General features: G+C 55.3%; 1 protein-coding gene across 1 annotated transcript; it reads left to right on the top strand.

The window, feature by feature from the left end:
- The first annotated feature begins 1,497 nt into the window (after positions 1-1,497).
- On the top strand, positions 1,498-6,994 carry LOC128267123 (uncharacterized). Its single transcript, XM_053003910.1, has 2 exons — positions 1,498-6,129; positions 6,857-6,994. Exons 1-2 carry the CDS (start codon positions 1,498-1,500, stop codon positions 6,992-6,994), a joined length of 4,770 nt encoding a protein of 1,589 aa, XP_052859870.1.
- Positions 6,995-18,503: the final 11,509 nt, after the last annotated feature.

Genomic DNA, 18,503 nt, shown 5'->3' with positions numbered 1-18,503 from the left:
GTCCGTCCCGTGTCGGTACGGCCAACAAGGATGCGTGTCATGTTTTACAATTTCGGTTTCAGACCGAGAAAGAGCGTCCCGTATGTGAGGTGAGCTTGTTTGTCACCGATCTAACGATCTTTCTTTTTGCTGCCTCATTTTACACGCATGTCAACGTCACGCTCCACGGCTTGACAAAGACCGCGGGACTCATCGGAAAGTCGTCGGAAGCTTAATCATAAATCTCATCAGTCCCACTCATCCTGACGGTGCCGACAGTCGTTGCTCTTTGTCAATCATTTCTCTGGGATTGGCGAAAAAATGGCGAAATTTAAACCGTGAACGATCAATGGCAGATACGCCGGCCACACACCGCGGATCACGATGCATTTCCGATCGTTCGGCAAAAATCCACAAAATTTTGTGTTTATAAACAAATCCTCATTTCCTCATATTTTGAGCTCCACGGTTCGGGTTGGGTTGGATGGAATTTTTTGCACCCGTTTTCCGGCGCAACCCGATTGCCGGTGAACGATCGTCAAGGTTCCGCCTGGTCCAGATATTAACACTGCAGCCCACGGCCAACCCACCTCCATCCTGGGGTGATTAAGAAGACGATCGAAAGAAAGTATCGTGCTCGTTAGCCCCGAAGGTAACGGCGTCTTTATGCGCGACACGCTCAGCGCGACTCTTTTCAAGCGGCACATTAAAGTAGGCAACGCACCTGAGCACCTCATGGTCGGGTTGAAAAGTTACCGCAGTTGCCAGGGAGTTGCTGCTGAGTGCCCGTGAGTGACTCGCTCACGGCTCGCACTGCGACTCGCTCTCTGTCGGGCGCTGAGTCCGATCTTCAGAAAAGGGGAGCAGCACTTAAATACACCTCCCGAGCGATCGCGAGACCACTCATTCGTTAGTCGCGCGGTCGGGAAGCATCCGTTGGTGGTCAGCGCAGTCGAGTCAGTTCGAGTCCGTTGCCCGAGTGAGATGCAGTGAATGGGCCCGCGTCTGCAAGTGAATTGTTCGAAAAATGCGTGAAAAGTGAAAAAACAAAAAGTCGAGGAACGCCGTCACTGTCAATCGCTCGCTCGAGCTGTCAGCTCGGAACGGAAGCGTAGCGATCGCACAAACACACGCACACCAAATTCCCCGACCCCGAGATCGGGCCGCCGGGATGCTGATGTGGCCCCCGTGAAGTGAATTTGTGGTATTTTTAGTGCGCCGCCTCGGCCGGGCCGGTTTACTGTCATTTTTTCGGCCCCGTTTAACGCTGCAAATTCGAGGCTCAGGTGGGAACGGATCGTCTGGATCCCGGCGGTGCATTGTGACTGTGTGGCTGAAAATAAACATCCTCATCGATTGCGGCGTGCGCGTGCGGCGGTGTGTGAGTCAGAGATTATGTTGCAAGCGTCACCGTGCCACGTCACCGTGCTCGGCTGGACTGTGACCTAGTGCTGCCCCCCTCGCGAGGGAGAGAGAGCGAAAGAGAGACGTTGCGAAAGACCCCCCACCCGCTCGATCATGTCGTTCTGTCGGATCACCGGCAAGTGCCGGTCGCTGCCGAAACCGAACTACTTCCCGATGCTGCCACCGATCTCACCCGCAGCGGCCAAGCGCTTCTGCCGGGTGACGGGCAAGGCGTATGGGTTGCCGTCGCACCACTTCATCCCGGTGCTGCTGATCCGTGGTCAGCCGCCCCGGGAGCGCTGCAAGATCACGAACGTGGCGGGTGAGCTCGATCCGCACCACTATCAGCCGGGCACGTACGGGTGCCGGAAGCACGCGGTGCTGGGCACCATCCGGTACGTGCTGCCCGTGTTGGATGCCGGCGACGAAAGCCAGCGCACACTGACGGGCGTCCTGGAGGCCAAGGCAGGCCGGCCCGTCGAGCAGACCCTCTACGTGTATCGGGTGGACGAACGTGGCTTTGGGCTGGTGTTTCCGGCTCGCCTCGAAGCGGCCGTACGCGATGGGGACGTACGGGATGTGATGCTGGCCAAAGAGTCCGACAAGCTGCTGATCAAGCTGCGCCAGGGTAACAGTGTGAGTGTGGCGCTGCGAGGCGTCGATCAGGACGCGCTGGAGGAGCTGTACGAAGGCGAAGGACCCCGGGAGGAAGTGATCAAGAGACGTGCGAAAGAGGATGCCAAGCGACCGAAACCGAACCGAGGAACCGGGCAGCTGGCGGGTATCGCGAACATTTTCGAGCAGAAGGAAAAGGTGCAGGACGAGGAGGCCGAGCAGGAGCAGCGGTTCATCGAGGAGCACCGCGAGAAGGCGGTCCGGTTGGCGGTCGAGCGACGCGAGCGGCAGCTGGCGGAGAAGCTGAGGGCACTCCAGCTCGATGCGCACCTCATCGACCAGCAACCGGAACTGGCGGACCTTGTGAAGCCACTGATCGAGTCGTGGGACTGGAGCACACTCGAGCGGGAAGCGGCCACCGGGGGCGGTGTTCCGAACCGTCTGAAGGAGCTCCCCCAGCTGATCACCGTGACCCCGGTGGAAGTGCCAGCCCGCCAGCACCACGTCGATCCGGGGATACTGCAAAAGTGTGGCGGACTGGAGGCGGCTTCCTACGTCGGCGCCATCACCCCGGTCCGGGTGGAATTGCGACCGGAGAGGGCCAAAGCGATCGCAGCCCTCGCACCCGACGCGCTACAAGTCCTTTGCGGGGTGGATGAGCGGCTGGCCGACGGAGGGGCTCAGGAATTGCTGGCACACCTGGATGACCTCGCGTCGATCGTGGCGCACCTCGCCCAAGGACAACCGGCCGAAGTGAACGGAGTGCCCGGAGTGCGGCTGGTGGTCAACCATCAGCCGGTGTTCGTGCCCGGCCAGATGCTGCTCGTCGCCGGGAAGCCCTGCTTCGTGCCGGGTCAGACCCTCGGCCAGGAGTTTGTGCCGGGTGTCACGATCACGGCACCCGACGGTACGATCCAGTTCATACCCGGGGAAGTTACGGCCGCCGGGACGGGCCGGTCAGCCCAGGCGACCTTCGTGGCAGGCAAGCAAATCGACGGACGGTTCATCGCTGGCCAGGTGCTGGGCGATGAGCCACGGTTTGTAGAGGGCGCCACGATCGTGACCCCCGAGGGGGTCACCAAGTTTGTGGCCGGTGTGGTGGACGAACGGAGCGGAGCGTTTGTGCCGGGTCAACCGATCCACACGCCGGACGGTGGACTCCAGTTCATGCCCGGCCAGACGATCACGGTGCAGGGCCGGGAACGGTTTATCCCGGGTCAGAATGTGGCAGGAGCCAACGGAGAGCTGGTGTTCGTCCCCGGCCAGACGGTGGGTGAGCGGTTCGTCCCGGGGCGCACCATCACGACGGGCGAAGGCGCAAAGTTCGTGCCGGGTCAGTACGTCGGAGACGTATTTGTTCCGGGGGTCGGCAACGGCGAGCGGTTCGTGCCGGGAGTGAACGTGGACACGAAGGAGGGCCAGAAGTTCATCGAGGGTCAAATCGTACACAGCCGACACGGGGACGTCTTCATGCCGGGCACCACGACGGTCGATCCCGCGGGTGGCGAAGTCCGGTTCGAGTTGGCGGCCACGATCGAGGCGATCCGGTTCAGCGAAGCCTCCCCGGTGGGGCTAGTGGTGGACGGGGAGCGGCTGACGGTCGGCGAACCATCGATCTGTGTGTTTGGCCACCTGGTGCAGAGTGCGGCCAGCGGCGAAGTCGAGTTCTACCCGGAGCGCATCGGACGGGAACATCTGCCGGCGGGGAAAGTGGTCCCCGGGAAGTTGGTCCGGTGCCGGCTCGACTCCAAGTTCATCCCGGGCATCCGGACGACGGCGGACGGGGGTGACGGAGAGGACGGATTCATCCCGGGCCAGGTGGTGCTGACGGATCGGGGCGAGCAGTTCGTTCCGGGACAAGTGATCGAGACTTCGGAGGGCATGAAGTTCGTGCCGGGACAGATCATCGAGACGCGGGGTGGACCCAAGTTTGTGCCGGGCCAGACGATGGACGGGGGGCCGGATGGGCCACGGTTCGTGCCGGGGCAGATCATCAACACGCGGGCGGGACCGACGTTTATCCCGGGACAGGTGATCAGCACGGACGACGACGGGGAGCGGTTCGTGCCGGGCCAGATCGTCGACACGGACGAGGGGCCCCGCTTTGTGCCGGGCCGGGTGCTCGAGACGGCCGACAAGGTCACGTTCATTCCGGGCCGCATCGTACAGACGACCGATGGGCCACGGTTCGTGGCGCCCGACCTCAAGGACACCGCCGACGGGGACGAGGAGTTCCTGGTGCAGAGTTTCACCGTGACGCCCGAGGAACTGAAGCTCCTGAAACCGACCGATGGGGGTGCCCTGACGGGGGATGGGCCCCGTTCGCTCGTCGTCAGTCTGGACAGTGCGATCCTGCAGAGTCTGGCCGAGTCCGGTATGCCGATCGGCCGGCAGGTTGAAGCGTCCGCCGTCGACTACGTTCTCGAGAGCACCAAGGAGCGACAGGCGCTGCAGCGTTTGCTGGCCGAAGGCGGCATGCCCGGGGCTAGCCTGGACACGCTCGAGACCATCTTCGACGGGCTGAAGGCCGTCTGCCGGAAGGTGGACCCGGGTGCGCTGCAGTACGGTGAGGCAACCTCCACGGACGAGCGTGTTTGTAACGGATCGATCGGAGTGGTCGAAGCTCTGGCCGCAAATCTGGCTGCCGTCCTCGCCAGGCCGGATGATCAGAGACGCAGCATACACGAACTGATCGCCGAGGTGATCCGGACGGGCGGAGAGTACACGGTGGACGAGCTGCGGCACGTCGTGGAGTCACCGGAAGCCGTCGAGTATCTGTTCGGGGCCGTTAATCGGACGATCGTGAAGAACAACATCGATCAGAAGTTGCGGACACTGGCGGCTTTGATGGAGGAACCGGAACCGGACGACCAGGTGGCCCAAGCGTGTCCCCCGCCACTGACCGACGCGATCGAGGAGTTCTGTCAGCTGCTGGATAACGGTGCCATGGCCGAGGCGTTTGTCAATCTGCTCAAAAAGGACGAACACCTGTTCAAGTCGATCGTCACCAGCCTCAAGAGTTGCGGCGTCGTCGAGGGTAGCGTCAACATTTCGGAGATTCTGCAGACGGCCCTGGTGGATAGTATCCAGGAGCGGGCGCAGGTCGCACTGGCGGAGTTGGTCGAAGACGCCGGACAATCGCACGACGGGCGCACCCTGCGCGTGTTGCTCCAGAAGTGCGAAGGTTTGGCCCAGGTCCTGGGCCACACGAAGGAAGCGGAAACGTTCCGGTACCTGATGACGCGGCCCGGAGCACTGCGTGACCTGCAGCGGGATGACGAGCTGTTCGGGATCGTTAACCGGGTGCTGATCATGGAGCAGCTGGCCGAGGATGACGACGAGTACCGGGAGCTGATGGACGGTCTGGGCAGGACACCGGCACACGCCACCACGAGCGATCGGTTTCGGGAACTGATCCGTCAGAGTGGTGCCCTCTCGTACGCACCGCGACGGATCGGCGCCCTCGAGACGTCGAAGGACGTGCCGCTTTCGCTGTTCTACGCCAACAATCAGCTCGCCATCGAGGAGTTCTTCCTGCGGAGTGGTCAAGGCCGCACCCGAGGACACTGTTCGAAGGCGTTCCTCATCATCAAACGTGGCTTCCAGGCGGTGATCCCGCGGGAGTCGAGCCACGAGGTGCTCGCAGGCACGATCGCCTACACCGTGCTGGACGAGGATGGGATCCGACACTTCCAGCCGCTGAACGTCCTGTCGGCACTCCGTATCACACCCCAGTTCCTGACCCGCTTCTCCATGTACAGCTGCGAGGTGCGCGAGGATGACCTCGCCGATCCGGACACGATCAGCAGCACCCACAGCAGCAGCAGCACCAGCCACGACGCACTCGACGGGCTGCCGGACGAAACGGCCTACTTCCACTACCGTCCACTACCACCCGCCGTGTCGCGCCGTAGCTCCCTGCGAACCCCAGCTCCACAGTACGCCCAAGGGCGTCCGAAGCTCCAACGCCACGATTCGTTCAGCCCTCAGGTGCGCCGGAAGTCGATGCTCCAGAACGGCTACCATCACGTGCCAGTGCACCACCGTACGCCCCTCGTACTGCCAAATCCGCTACCCAGCTTCCGCTGCCAACCGAAGGCGTATCCGCATGCGCCGTCAGACAACGTTAAGGTAGGTTAATCGACGCTCACAGACGAACGCTCGCCCGATAACCCGGCTCTATCAGGCCTCCCCGGGCACTAATAATAGACGAGCGAGCGAGCGAGCGGCCCAAACCGTTTGAAGGACAGTTGACAACCCTGTGGCCATCCTTGGTGCCGTCGGTGTTTGTGGACATTAATCTTCGCCAGCGCCAGGCCATGGGAACTGGTGACCCGGTGGGGTGATCCCACCGCTGTCACTTTGGAATCCCGGTGAGCCACACGGAACTCGGCCACTCGGAACTCGGAGCCACAATCGATCGAGGACTTCCTAGTAAGGGGCCGACTTGCCGGCGGCTATTTTTACGCCACACAAGCACACCCGGCGGCGTGGCTCCCGGCGTGTTGTGAGCGATAGATCATGTACCGCTCGCTGCCTCCCGTCGATACGCGCTCGCGCTCTATTAATAGTGGGGCGCTGCGAAAGGGTACGCCACGACAGAAAGGTTTCATGAATCAACCCCTCTCTCTAGAGAGGAAAAGAGAGACTACTCGGGCCGGGTTGCTTTCTTTCTAATTGATTCCAGCTTTCGCCGGCTATCGATAAAATCGACCGCCATGATGAAAGGCTTTTCATCCTTGGCGGGCGGGCACGCACTCGCTCGTCTGACAGAAAGCATCTGCGTTCCATTACTACTCGCCTACTACGTCAGACACAGTCTCACTTTCTATCTCGTTCTCTCTCCTGAACCCAACAGACACTACCGATGGCAATGAGGATAGCGATCAAGGCCTCGATCGCAGGTCGCGAACCATCGGCCTGCCTTCGTTCCAGCAGCAGCCGAGACTCCATCTACCGGACGTCGTCCCGGAGCAGTGTGCACGATTGGAAGTGATCGGATCGTTAGTGTTAGTTAGTGTAAGACTACTTTAGGTGATTTTGTGATTTTAAACGGTCCACCAAAGAGACTTGCTTTAGGGAAAACCTGCAACGTTTAGTGTGTAAAGTCCAGTGAAATAAAAACGCATAAAAGCCCAATCAACGCACCGCATCAAACCGTAAACGAAATATCACCTGACTGGCTGGTTACTGGCCCCGCTCGGGGGCCATAAATTGCTGTCTTGCGGGAGCGTGCTCCACAATGGGCACACTCCGACACGGCCATTACTCACTCACCCGGAGAGTGACGTTTCGCGGGGCCAAGGATCGTAAATCATGCCGTGCGCGCCAACGCGCGTCCACCGGCCGTCGGCTGGCCGTGCGGTCCGGGAAAATGATGAATAATCAGACCGCGAAGCGAAGACTAGCGAGATCTAATGGAGCGTGGAAAAACTAGAAACTTTGGAAGGAACTTCGCTGACGGGTAAGACAACCGAAAGGTCAGCCCGTGCTCGTGCTTGACCCACATTTTCGGTACACGCTGCATGCAAACTGTGTAAAGTTTCGAGTTGCGGCATCATATTATGCTGCTGGACTCGAAAACCGGTTTTATTTCTTTTCACGCGCCCAAAGAAAATAAACTGCAAGCTTCATAGACTTTTCACCGTGCACCATGCGCCTCCATCGAGTCTGGTTTCGGACGAACAAAACCCGGTAGCAATGTTTTCCATTTGGGAGCGGCATGTGCCTATCAGTTACCGTCAAGAGCGCAAGGCATCACCCCGGGTCGGTTGGGTGTAAATGGCGTTTTGCTGTATCATTAGCTCTCATTAGACGATCCTCATTGGAGCCGTCTCAAGTTGGCTCACGTGTCAGCGTACAGCGTCGGCACTTGACGAAGATGACACTTTTGCGTGCACCGGGCATCTATTAGCGGATCCGACCGACTCGGGCCAACATGTCCGCAACGGGGTGAAGCGGGTTGAACGCATCTCCCGAACCGCCCCAGTACCGATCGGTCGGTCGGTCGGTTGCATAATTCTTAAAATAGCACCCGGCAGACACGCAACACGCCTTACGCAGTGCGGTGCGGCCGCTCCTAGCGGTCTAGTGGATGCCTTCCTGGAAGAGAAGAAGCGGTGATCTGGCTGGCGAGTACCATAACTCAGAAGGGCGTACGTTACACTGGGAGGTGCACTGGATCGGCAGTGGCAGTGGCTGACAGTGAATGAACTCCCTCCGGGGGCCGGCTATATTTACTCACCGTGGCCACATGACACCTTCGCTTGTTTAACCTCGAAGTTTCGCATTACTTCACGTCACGTGGGCATAATCCAGTGCGCCTGGCGCATCGTCTGTCTCTCGCTCTCTTTTGAGGAGCACTTTGGAGGTTATAACTTAGCAGGAAACTTCCAAACCCCGGCGGCCATCGTTATGACGTTTGGCTCTGCGGCCTCTCTCATTGTGCCCCTGCTGATGGACATTATGCGAATCTATGCCGCCTCCACGCCATTAGTCTGCAGGAGCGACAGAGTGAGAGAGAGATTAACGTAACGAAAACAAATTGCCTTTCGCCTTGCGTAAGTCCTCCCCCGGGGGGGGGTGCGCCATTACTTAACGAGATTTTCTTTTTGCACGCGAACCACCTACGTGCAGATGTATCATTGTTGTGCCGTGGCGTACAGCTGACGTCAAATGGGGGCCATGACCGCGCACGGGCGCGCTAGAAGCGAAACAATTAATGAACTCCAGATGAGCGTGGCGAAGGATTATTCACCCACCGCCGACGATGACGATGATGATGAAGATGCGGTGATGCGGAGCAACGCGGCGCATACTATGATTTATAGCCGCCTGGAGAGTTATTGAAATTACGGTGAACAACCAAAAAGTGTTTTTAATTTATTCCCTCTATCGGATGAGTCGGTTCCAAAAATGGCTTCCATCCATTAAAAATGGCTGAAAAATTGGCTGCCAAGCCAATATTTGCACCGCTATTTATCGTGTTCACACCTAGAAACGGATTCCATGGCAACCGTGTGTCATAATTTACGGCGAAGGTTACTTCGGAAAAACAGGCTTAACGCGGGCCTTCGATCATGTCCCCGACATGTCCTGTGAAGCAGAAGTTAGAAGTTGTTTACCGGACCGCCACGGCGTGGCCGCACTTCAAAAACAAACCTTTTCGCACCTTTTGCACTCCGTCAAAACCGATCGAAATGGCGGATGACACTTTATCATCCTCGGCTAACGGACTTTCGGCGTTGCCAGGGTTACGACACGCCAACCACCACCTGACCGTCGGTAAACATCGTCCGCGTAGTGAACTCAGCTGGACCGAGCTGTTTGCTTTCTTAAGCGTGCCACTCCGTTGGCCTATGCTCAGGCCTTGGTTTCCTTGAGAGACGCTGATGACTCTGTGCTACCCCAACACACTGTCACTAATCCTGGGCCGAGCGCGAGCAACACGCGATCTCGTCAGCTGCCATTCGGGATTGGAACACGTGACAGATTCGAATTGACCTACACCACGGACTCGGTCGGCCAGTCGGCCGAACGGTGGAGAAAAAAAAACATCCTCTTCACTCGAAACGGATCAACTTTACAACAAACAAACAAATGACTGGCGCGCGAGGGCCTTTCCGAAACGCGCTGTGTAATAAAAAATCCCCCAACCCTCGTCACTGCTGAACCTAATCCCCGCGCGGCGAACGTCATCACCGAGACGCCGGGAGTCGTGCTTCTTGCCTCGATTTCGGACAAGCAGCTCCACGAGCCTGCCTGCCAGCGACTGCTCCGAAAATAAACTCTATTTATTATTTGCTTTCGCTACAACGCCAGCCTAGCCAACACAACGCACACCCCTGAGCTATGCTTTCGGGCGCGTGTGGGTGGCCGTTTATGTTTTCGGCCTGATCGATGAATATGATCGGCACTTCCGAACGCAACCTTGGGCGCTTGTATAGCTCTTGCAACTTTTCAACTCCAGCTTGCTGAGTGTTTCCATGACTTCTCACCTCGCGGCGCGCTCAGCGTTTTCTTCGGCTACTATGATTGACAGGTCCAACAGGATACTGAGTGGTTGACGTGATCGAAAGTTAGTCAAACGAGTCCGCCTTGCGAGTTGATGAGTTTAATGAAAACGAGCTCGAAATGGCCTGGCAACAGAGTGGAGCACCGGAAGGTCAGTGCCACTATGATGTCTCATTAGGCGTTCGATATAGTCAAGATGTTCTGTAAGGAAGAAGCCATTGTCAAATTGCGAACTGCAAAAGTCTCTTAGCCGTTGCTTTTGCGTCACCGGAACCAGATGGATCCTTAATGGCGTTGTGAAATTCTATTCGCCATCCGCATTGTCGAAGAATGTGGACAATTTGTTGATCTGTGCGGGCGCTCTGCAACAAATTAAGCCTGCTGACCAGTTTCAGCTGCCGATCGGAAACCCCTGCCCTGGACCGTTTATTAATCGAACCGCAATATCGGTATTAGTTATGGTAAGCAGTACTTCGGCGGCTAAAATTAGCGGTCCGCCGATCGGGGGCTGATTGTTTCGTTGTTTAAATAAACCGAAACCTTCGATGCGTCGTGAAGCTTCCCACGAGGACAGCTCGGTCAAGGTGGTCCGCCGTAGGTGGCTAGGTCAGCCGTACCGTTAGAAACTAACGGTAGCGCACGAGCTGCCGTGTCGAGCAAGGTGGAACCGGATGGCACACGAAAAAAGAGGGTCACACGTCGCAGGAAATGTCACATCAAACTTTCGGACACTCCGCGCACGGACACATTCTGTTTGTTTTCGCTTTTGCCGCCCGTACCGGGGCAAACATTTCGTGCTCGCGAGTCACCCGTTTGCTGGCGATCGCCCATTTTTGGCACACGAGGCGGAATTTTAACAAACTCATCCGGGCCCAACACCAATTCGAGGGAACGAGAGCGAACGAAGATACCGAGTGTCCAAATTGAAATATCCCAGCTTTTCGGGCCGCAGCGCACCGGCGAAAAAAAAATGATGACGTGGACGGAAATGGCACAGCGATGGCCTTCCGATGATCGATCTCAATTAGTTCCGATCACTTTATCTTCCTAGAATCCGAGGCGTCGGATCCACGCCGGGCCATCGATCATGTCGAGCGATTTCACACTTTAATTAATATTGTTCGCCCTCCTATCGCGGATGCCAAACGTAGGATGGCGACGGCGGTGGTTCATTAAAAGTTTTTATTCCCTTTTCTGGCAACCGACCAGCCGAAGGCGGAGAATTACCATTTGATAAATTGTGTCGAGTGAGTGAGCGGGAATGATTTATTGCCTAATTGGGAGGGTTTACATGTTTCGTGGCCGACAAGAAGCTAAAGCCGAGTTCGTTCGGTGCGCGTGACACGATCCTTTTCCCAAATTAACACTCATCCACATCGATCTCTTTCAAGCGGCTAACGAAAGGGGTCCGTGTTGATCCTCTGAGGCACATTTATTACTCGTATAAAAGTTCTGTCACTCTGGGCTATTAGATACGCCAGCCCAACCGAAACCCGACTCGGGGATCGGGTTCAAATTCGTGCCAACTTGCCAATGACTCTCTTGCTGATGCTTGTCTTTGTCTCTTGGCCACTTCAAGCCACATTTCGTATCGTAAGCGAAGAAGCGAATCCCGTCAGGTATCGGTCCGGAAATCATCGCCACCGGCAGCGTGTAAACTGCTTCACTGTTTTGCTAATTCATTCTTTCTTGATTCATTTATCACCAAATGGGACTTGCCGCGGGGCGCAGATGTACGATATTTTGGTTGTGAACAAAAGCTACGACGCCGAGGGACCGGACTCGATCTCGGTGCGAGTTGGCGATCTGGTCGAGGTCCTCGACACGGGTGACTCACCGGCCAGTGCGGCAAAGTAAGTAATGCGGAGCGGTGGGTGCGGGATCCCGCGGGTTTTAATGTGTGCCCCGTGTGCCATCATCATCGTTTGTCACCGCCGTTTGTCCGTGCCAACAGAAAGCCGAAGCTTGATCCGCAGCTGAACATCGGCCAGGCCGAGGAGCGGCTCGACAGTTCGGCCTCGAAGCACAAGCTGTCGGTGAAGCCGAAGAAGAACCACCAGAGCTCGGCCCACCGACGTAGCGTTAGCCCGCAGCCACCGTACCAACCGAAACCGAACGAGAAGTAAGTGGCGTAAGTTGGGGACACTTCGGAACCCCCTCAATGAACACTACCGTTCCGTCCGTTTCTGGCAGATGGAAAGTACGAATCTTCGACGGTGATGACAATGCAAAGGCCGGCTGGATTCCGGTGTCCGTGCTGGACATCGCGCACACCGAGCAGGCCGTCTTCGGCGAGAAGTCGAACGATGCCGCCTACCGGCGAGAGTAAGTCACCGGGGTGGGGGTGGTGTGGGACTTTCGACACCGTTTTCTTCATTCTTTCCTGTTCCCAGGGCCGTTGTCCGCGAGCTGGTCGAAACGGAGGAAGAGTTCGCCAAGGACCTGCAGCAAGTCGTGGACAACTACCTCAAGTACATCGACAACAAGGACAACAAGGTACCGCGGGTGGTGCGCGATCACAAGGACGATATCTTCAACAACTTCAAACAGATCGCCGATTTTCACAACACGTAAGTGACGGGCGGTTAGCCATCTCGTGGTGCCCTGACATATCCTTTTTTCACTTTCGTGCGCAGGGTTCTCATCGAGGGCGTCAAATACAACGCGAACAACCCGAAAATGATTGGCAAAACGTTCTTGCGGCTTGAGCGAGACTTTGACAAGCACGTTAAGTACTGCCGCGATGCTGCCGTCGCCCAAGAGTTCCTCGCGACTCACGATGCCATTCGTGATTTCTTCATGGTGAGTAACCCGTGATCGCGGGGCTCGTAGGTAATACATTAATTCGCACCACTGTACATTCGAATGCGCGAGAAGCTTTCGAGTACGAAAGTTGCCTTCCGGCAGCGCCATCTAGTGTCGAACGCACTTTTCGAATGAGATTCAAAACACAAAATAGTGAGTGGGGTGAGAAGATTCCCTCACGCAAAGTAGGCCACATCGAGCGGAGTTTACCCGCAGCCGTCCGCGCCTGTCATGCTCCGATGCCGGAAAACTCTCCGGAGATTAGCTGAAACGAGATTAAGTCAGCGCGGTTAAATGTCGTCGTCCGTACCGCGATGGGCGATTGCCCCGCGAGTGAAGACCACCGGCAGAACCGGTGCAAGTTTGTTGCCGCCTGACACGAATGTGATAGCCTCCGAAAGGGGGGACACCCGAGACCGAAGGGACGCACGTTCTAGAACGCGCTCCCAGGGCCCTAACGATCGCAGCTGTCAAACCAATGATGAAATGAACGGCAACAAACGGCGCTCGGCCGTGCGGACTCGGACTTCATGTTGCTCAATCGGCTGCCGGCTGCTGCCGGAAATGTGGCCGCTCGCAGCGACGCGGCCACACAACCGAGATGCGGCTTAGGGATTGTGTTTCTATTTTTCGAAACTGAGAATAACAATAAAATGCCACAGACCCGTCGCAACGGGGGGTCTCAGTCGCGCACGTACGAAACCCATTCCGCAGAACCACGACCACGGGGTTAAACTCATCAAAATTGTCTCGATTATGTCACGCGAAGTTAACGCACAGTTTAATGCCCCGGGGCCATCGCCGGGGCCTCATTATTATACAACCGGGAAGTGTACAGATGTTTGTGGTGCGCATTTTACGGTGGCCGGCCGTGTGTCATTAGGTGGACTTTCGCTTCATCATTAACTTTTACCAACCCTCGGCACTCCGAAACGGTAATGGAATGGAATCAAGACTCGTATCAGAAAAGGGGAATGCCTATCCGACGTCGAACGATGCAGCCAGCGGAACGCAGATAGGATCATCTTTCAGCCGACCGTTTTATTGACCGTTTGCTTCGACGGACCCGGCTAAAATTAACACAGCCAACGAAAACTGTTTTTTTGGTATGGCCACACACACAGAGCCGCAGGCAGAAAAGTACTAACGCCGGGTTTGATCGAACAACAACAAGGCGCGCGTAACACCAGCGTGGCCATTGATCAATTCGCAACCAGCAGGTGGCTGGCGTAATTTGGCTCTTTTTTTTGCCAAGCCCGCTATTCGTCTTAAACGCTGCAACACATATTTTACACCATCAATAAGGTATCCATATTTTTGCGGCTGTTCTATCGCCGGATTAAGTGCAGCTCATCCTCCTCCAGGACGCATCGTAAAATAGCATTTAAAATAGGACCCCCCCTTTCTTTATGGCTTGTTCTGTGGATTCATCATCAAATAAAATGGGAATGCAACACACACAGTTCTCTCGAACTTGGCGTTTGCCATAATATAGGCCACGGCGCCCGAAGCCAAAACGTGCCAACGAAATGCAAAACACACTCTGCACGAGCGTAACGAACGGTGCCTCGAAAGTGCAGATCTTTCATCGGAATTCAGTCAAGGTTCGCGCAGAATCAAATTTTACCGCGCGTTTAACCCATTCGATGCTCGCTCCTAGTCCTAAGAACGATGTCCTGACATATCGTGAGACGGATAAATCAACCATCGATCCAAATCCAGCCCAGAAGCCAGTCCAGTCGACGCTCGTGATCGTGAACACCAGGCAATGGCCGAAAAATGTCTTGCGCTAACATAAACATCCCGCCCGCCGGCCAATCGGCACCGGCCAATGGCCTGCCACCGTTACGTGCCGTTACGCGCCGTTACTCGACACCACAGTAGCAGCCCGTTCTCTCTCTCTCTCACTGTCTCGCTCTACCTTGCTCCTCTGACCTAGCAGATGGTCCTAGCGCCTTACCCACACGCCCTCACACACTTCCTGCTCTCCACGGCACGGATCCGTTTGGCGGTCCCCTCGAGTGGTGTGGCAAAATTTTTCGGTTTCGGTACGTAATTTTAGAATCTATATTTTTCGCTCACGGTCGCCGTGCGGCCTTTTCAGTCGTACTTCACAGCTGCCAGTGAACGGATCGAAAGATCGCACCCGGGGTCTTGCCGGGACTTTAGAAGTTAGTTCGCGCGAGTACATATCGACACACACACCGACCGCCTAGTGACCACCGACCGCCGGGAGTATCGGAATCGAACCCGGTTCCCGGAGCGGTGAATCGAATCTCTTCCCATTTCCGAACCTCAGTCGTTCCCATTTTTCCGGATCCGCCCTCGTTTGCCCGTCGGTGACCGTGACCGTTTCGTTTTTTTTTCGCTCTGCTCGGTAAGTGCGAAAAACTAGCTTCGAGCGCAGATCGTGGCCCCAACTTTATGGCGCAAATTCTAACATTGAAAGTGGGGTTGTTGAGTGGAGAAGTGAATCTATTTTCAACAAAATGTATGCCAGTGCCGTCCGTCCGAATGTGTCGCACGGCTGATCCCCAGAAGTATTGCATAATATCCGCCCGTATCAGTGTAGAGCTTTGGTGGGTCATCGGTGTGGGCCATGTGACCACCAGTTACTCCGTGTGTTTGTGGGGTGTTGAAAGGCTTCGTTTTATTTTTGAACTACCGAAGTTGTGTTGTGAGAGAAGAAAAAATGGAAATTGTACGCCTTTGTGACCCGTTCACTGGCTCTAGTGCTCTGTGTGCGTTCCGAATCCTCCGTTTCCTGTTCCGTTCCGTTTGTGAGGTTATGTAAAAGAATATAATTCCTGTGGCACCGTGAAACTGGCGTGTAAAGAGAGTGAACAAAAACAACGACAAGATTGGCCCAGTAATTGCTTCCCGTGGTTTATATCGCATATCCCTTCAGTAGTCATTATCTCGGCCCCCCAGCGGGTCGTGTTTAATTACACATCGGGAAATGGATTTTATTTATAACAGCCCCAGCCCCAACCCAAGACAGGCGCCAAGCGCTCAACCGCTGGGCAATCAACTTGCCCGAGGCACCATGCGTAGCGCTCTGACCGCGTTTGACGATGTCGGTTCATCTTCCGGGCTTAATCGTACACGACTTCCCGTGCAGGTTTAAGCCGACGGACAAATTGTGTTTGCTGGCGACCATGGACCCCACCGATTCGAGGCGGGCTTCGAGATCATTCAAACCGCACACGTAAATCAATCCCACCGCAGCTACTTGCGTCACAAGCAATGTGCTTCCGTGTGCGAATGCAAATTTATTATCTTGCCCCCCTCACGGAAGGGAAAGTGCTGCATTCTAAAAATATTGATTACACCAACCGGTGCCACCGGAGACGCGCCGGCCGTCCTGGAGACATGGACTTTTCATAATATTGATACGAGCTACCAGGCGTCTCCATCGATCACCTCATGATCGTGCGTCGCGATGTCGGTGCTATTTGCGTAAGGGTAGAAGTCAGTTACAGAAACTTCTTTCGAAAGATCAATCTCCTAGGGACATCAAACACTTTCAAAAGCTTAGCTAAAGCTAAAATTAACATATCGCTTAGACACACTGTCAATACCAGGCACCAGGCATCTCCATTCGAAAAGAATTTAATATTTTCAACTTCAAATTCATTCCCGTCGCAATTATTGCAATCTAATGGCGATCTCCAACGCAGGTCACGATGCGCCCTGCTCTAGTTTTCCAAGGTCCTCTACCTTGGAATTTTTACTTTCGTCAGTCTGTCACGGCCAACAGACTCCGGTCACCCCGCGTCGATCCCTCGAACCGGAACGGATTGCGGTGGGTTCGGTTTGAGCTAATTCGCCGCGGCCAGCGTGCCGCGTCAACATTAGCTCATCATCGAGCGATGCTCGATCTTGTGGGAGTGTGTTATTTTTACGAACGTGTAATTTTGTGTTTTTCTTTCTACACCACCGACGCCACCCACACGACGGTTGCCCAATGCCAACAAATGACTAACGTAGCGTTGGCCGGCCTTCCGTAGGGATGGAGCTTGTATCTGCTGTCACACAGCGTCTCACCTGTTCCCCAGATCCCCAGATGGGCGGTGAACTACTGTGCGTCGTTTTCCAAAAACGGTGTGGCCCCGTGATCGTAACGATCATGGTCACGAGCGCGATCACAGTGCTGGCTGTGGCAAGGGTGAATGGGATAATATTTCTCCGGCGTGTCTCGTATTAATATTATTAGCGTGTCACGCTAATAACTGTCTGCATGCGATGCCGCCGTCGGCATCGCTAATTTGCGTAGCCTTGGCCCCTATTTTTTGCGCCACTCGGTAGGCACCTGTTTCTGGTGCTGGCTGGAATCTACTTGAACTTTAAAGCGAATAGGGTCTACCCTGCACGACTCAAAACGGTCGGAAACTAGTGGAAAATTTATTTCTAGACACTACGTGTGCTCGAGAGCGTGAATAAAATTGATGGTGCAGACGAGAAAGTTCACCGGGCACTGGCAGAACCTGTGACGTCCATGCGCGATCACTGTGTGAAATTGAGTGAAATCGAGAGAAGAAAAATAGTTTACAATCTCGTTCGTTTCTGTTTTTCCTGTCTTCCGTTTCGTGTGTGCATCTCTGCAGGAGCTGTCGGCGAAAATCGACGACGACAAGAACCTCACCGAACATCTGAAACTCCCGATCCAGCGCATCAACGACTATAAGCTCCTGTTCAAGGTAAGCACCAGGCAGTCGGTCGCGGCAAGAGTGACCACCGGAAAGAAAACGAGAGTCCAGTCCAGGAACTGTCCCATCATCTCATCTAATACGATGCCACTAATCAGCTGTCGCAAAATGGCGCCCAGGGCTTACAGCGAAACTCATGCTGGCGATCACTAACACACACGCTACACGCTGCCAATCAATGGAAACGCCTTCAATCGAGTTCCGAACCCGCATCGATCGACGTACTTGTTTTTTACGGACCGCTCGGACCGACGATCGGGGACGATTAACCTTCAACATGGGCAAACTACGCCGCTCGACCCGGCATGCCGGACGGTACCGAAAGAAACACGCTGTCGGGTGCTAATAATAGAATTTGTTTGGACAAAAAATATTCGCCCGCTGATAGGTCCACATTTTTTGTGGTTCAAGTCGATACAACTCTCTGTATGGACTGTGGAAAAATGATGTTGTGAGGTTGTAAACATGCTTCAACAATACGCGGATATACACTACGCCACCCGAGCGAGTGGAAAAAAGGCCACTTGACCAGCGCGGTTTTATATTTCGTTTTTGAAGAAGTAAGGAATTCGGCTCGCTTACGCTTAATACTCGGCGTAAGCAATAGGTTAGAAAGAGCGTGTTATAGTCCAAATTTGAACCCTCCCAAAACCGGCCGCCTGCCTCCTAATCAGTGGCCGCGCAGGAAACGCACGCCTCTAGCACACCTAACGGATTCGTTTGGCTCGAAACATACCCGATCGATATTGGATCAACATTCGCTTTCATCACCAAAAGCAAACCACACCAACCAAACACCGCATCGAAACACACAAAACACAGAGACAGAGACAAACGGCCACCTTCGGAGCACGAGAAACTGAGCGGAAAAACAAGACGTGGAGCCAAGACGGGGTATAAATATGGCACCTCCGTCAAAAACACGAGACACACACCTGTTGAGGAACAAGTTTTGACCACCGCACCCGTTCGTATCGT

The sequence above is a fragment of the Anopheles cruzii genome, chromosome 2 (genome assembly GCF_943734635.1).
Source record: "Anopheles cruzii chromosome 2, idAnoCruzAS_RS32_06, whole genome shotgun sequence".
Lineage (NCBI taxonomy): Eukaryota > Metazoa > Arthropoda > Insecta > Diptera > Culicidae > Anopheles > Anopheles cruzii.
Note: the sequence above shows the minus strand (reverse complement) of the source record. Positions and strands in the feature narration are given on the sequence as shown.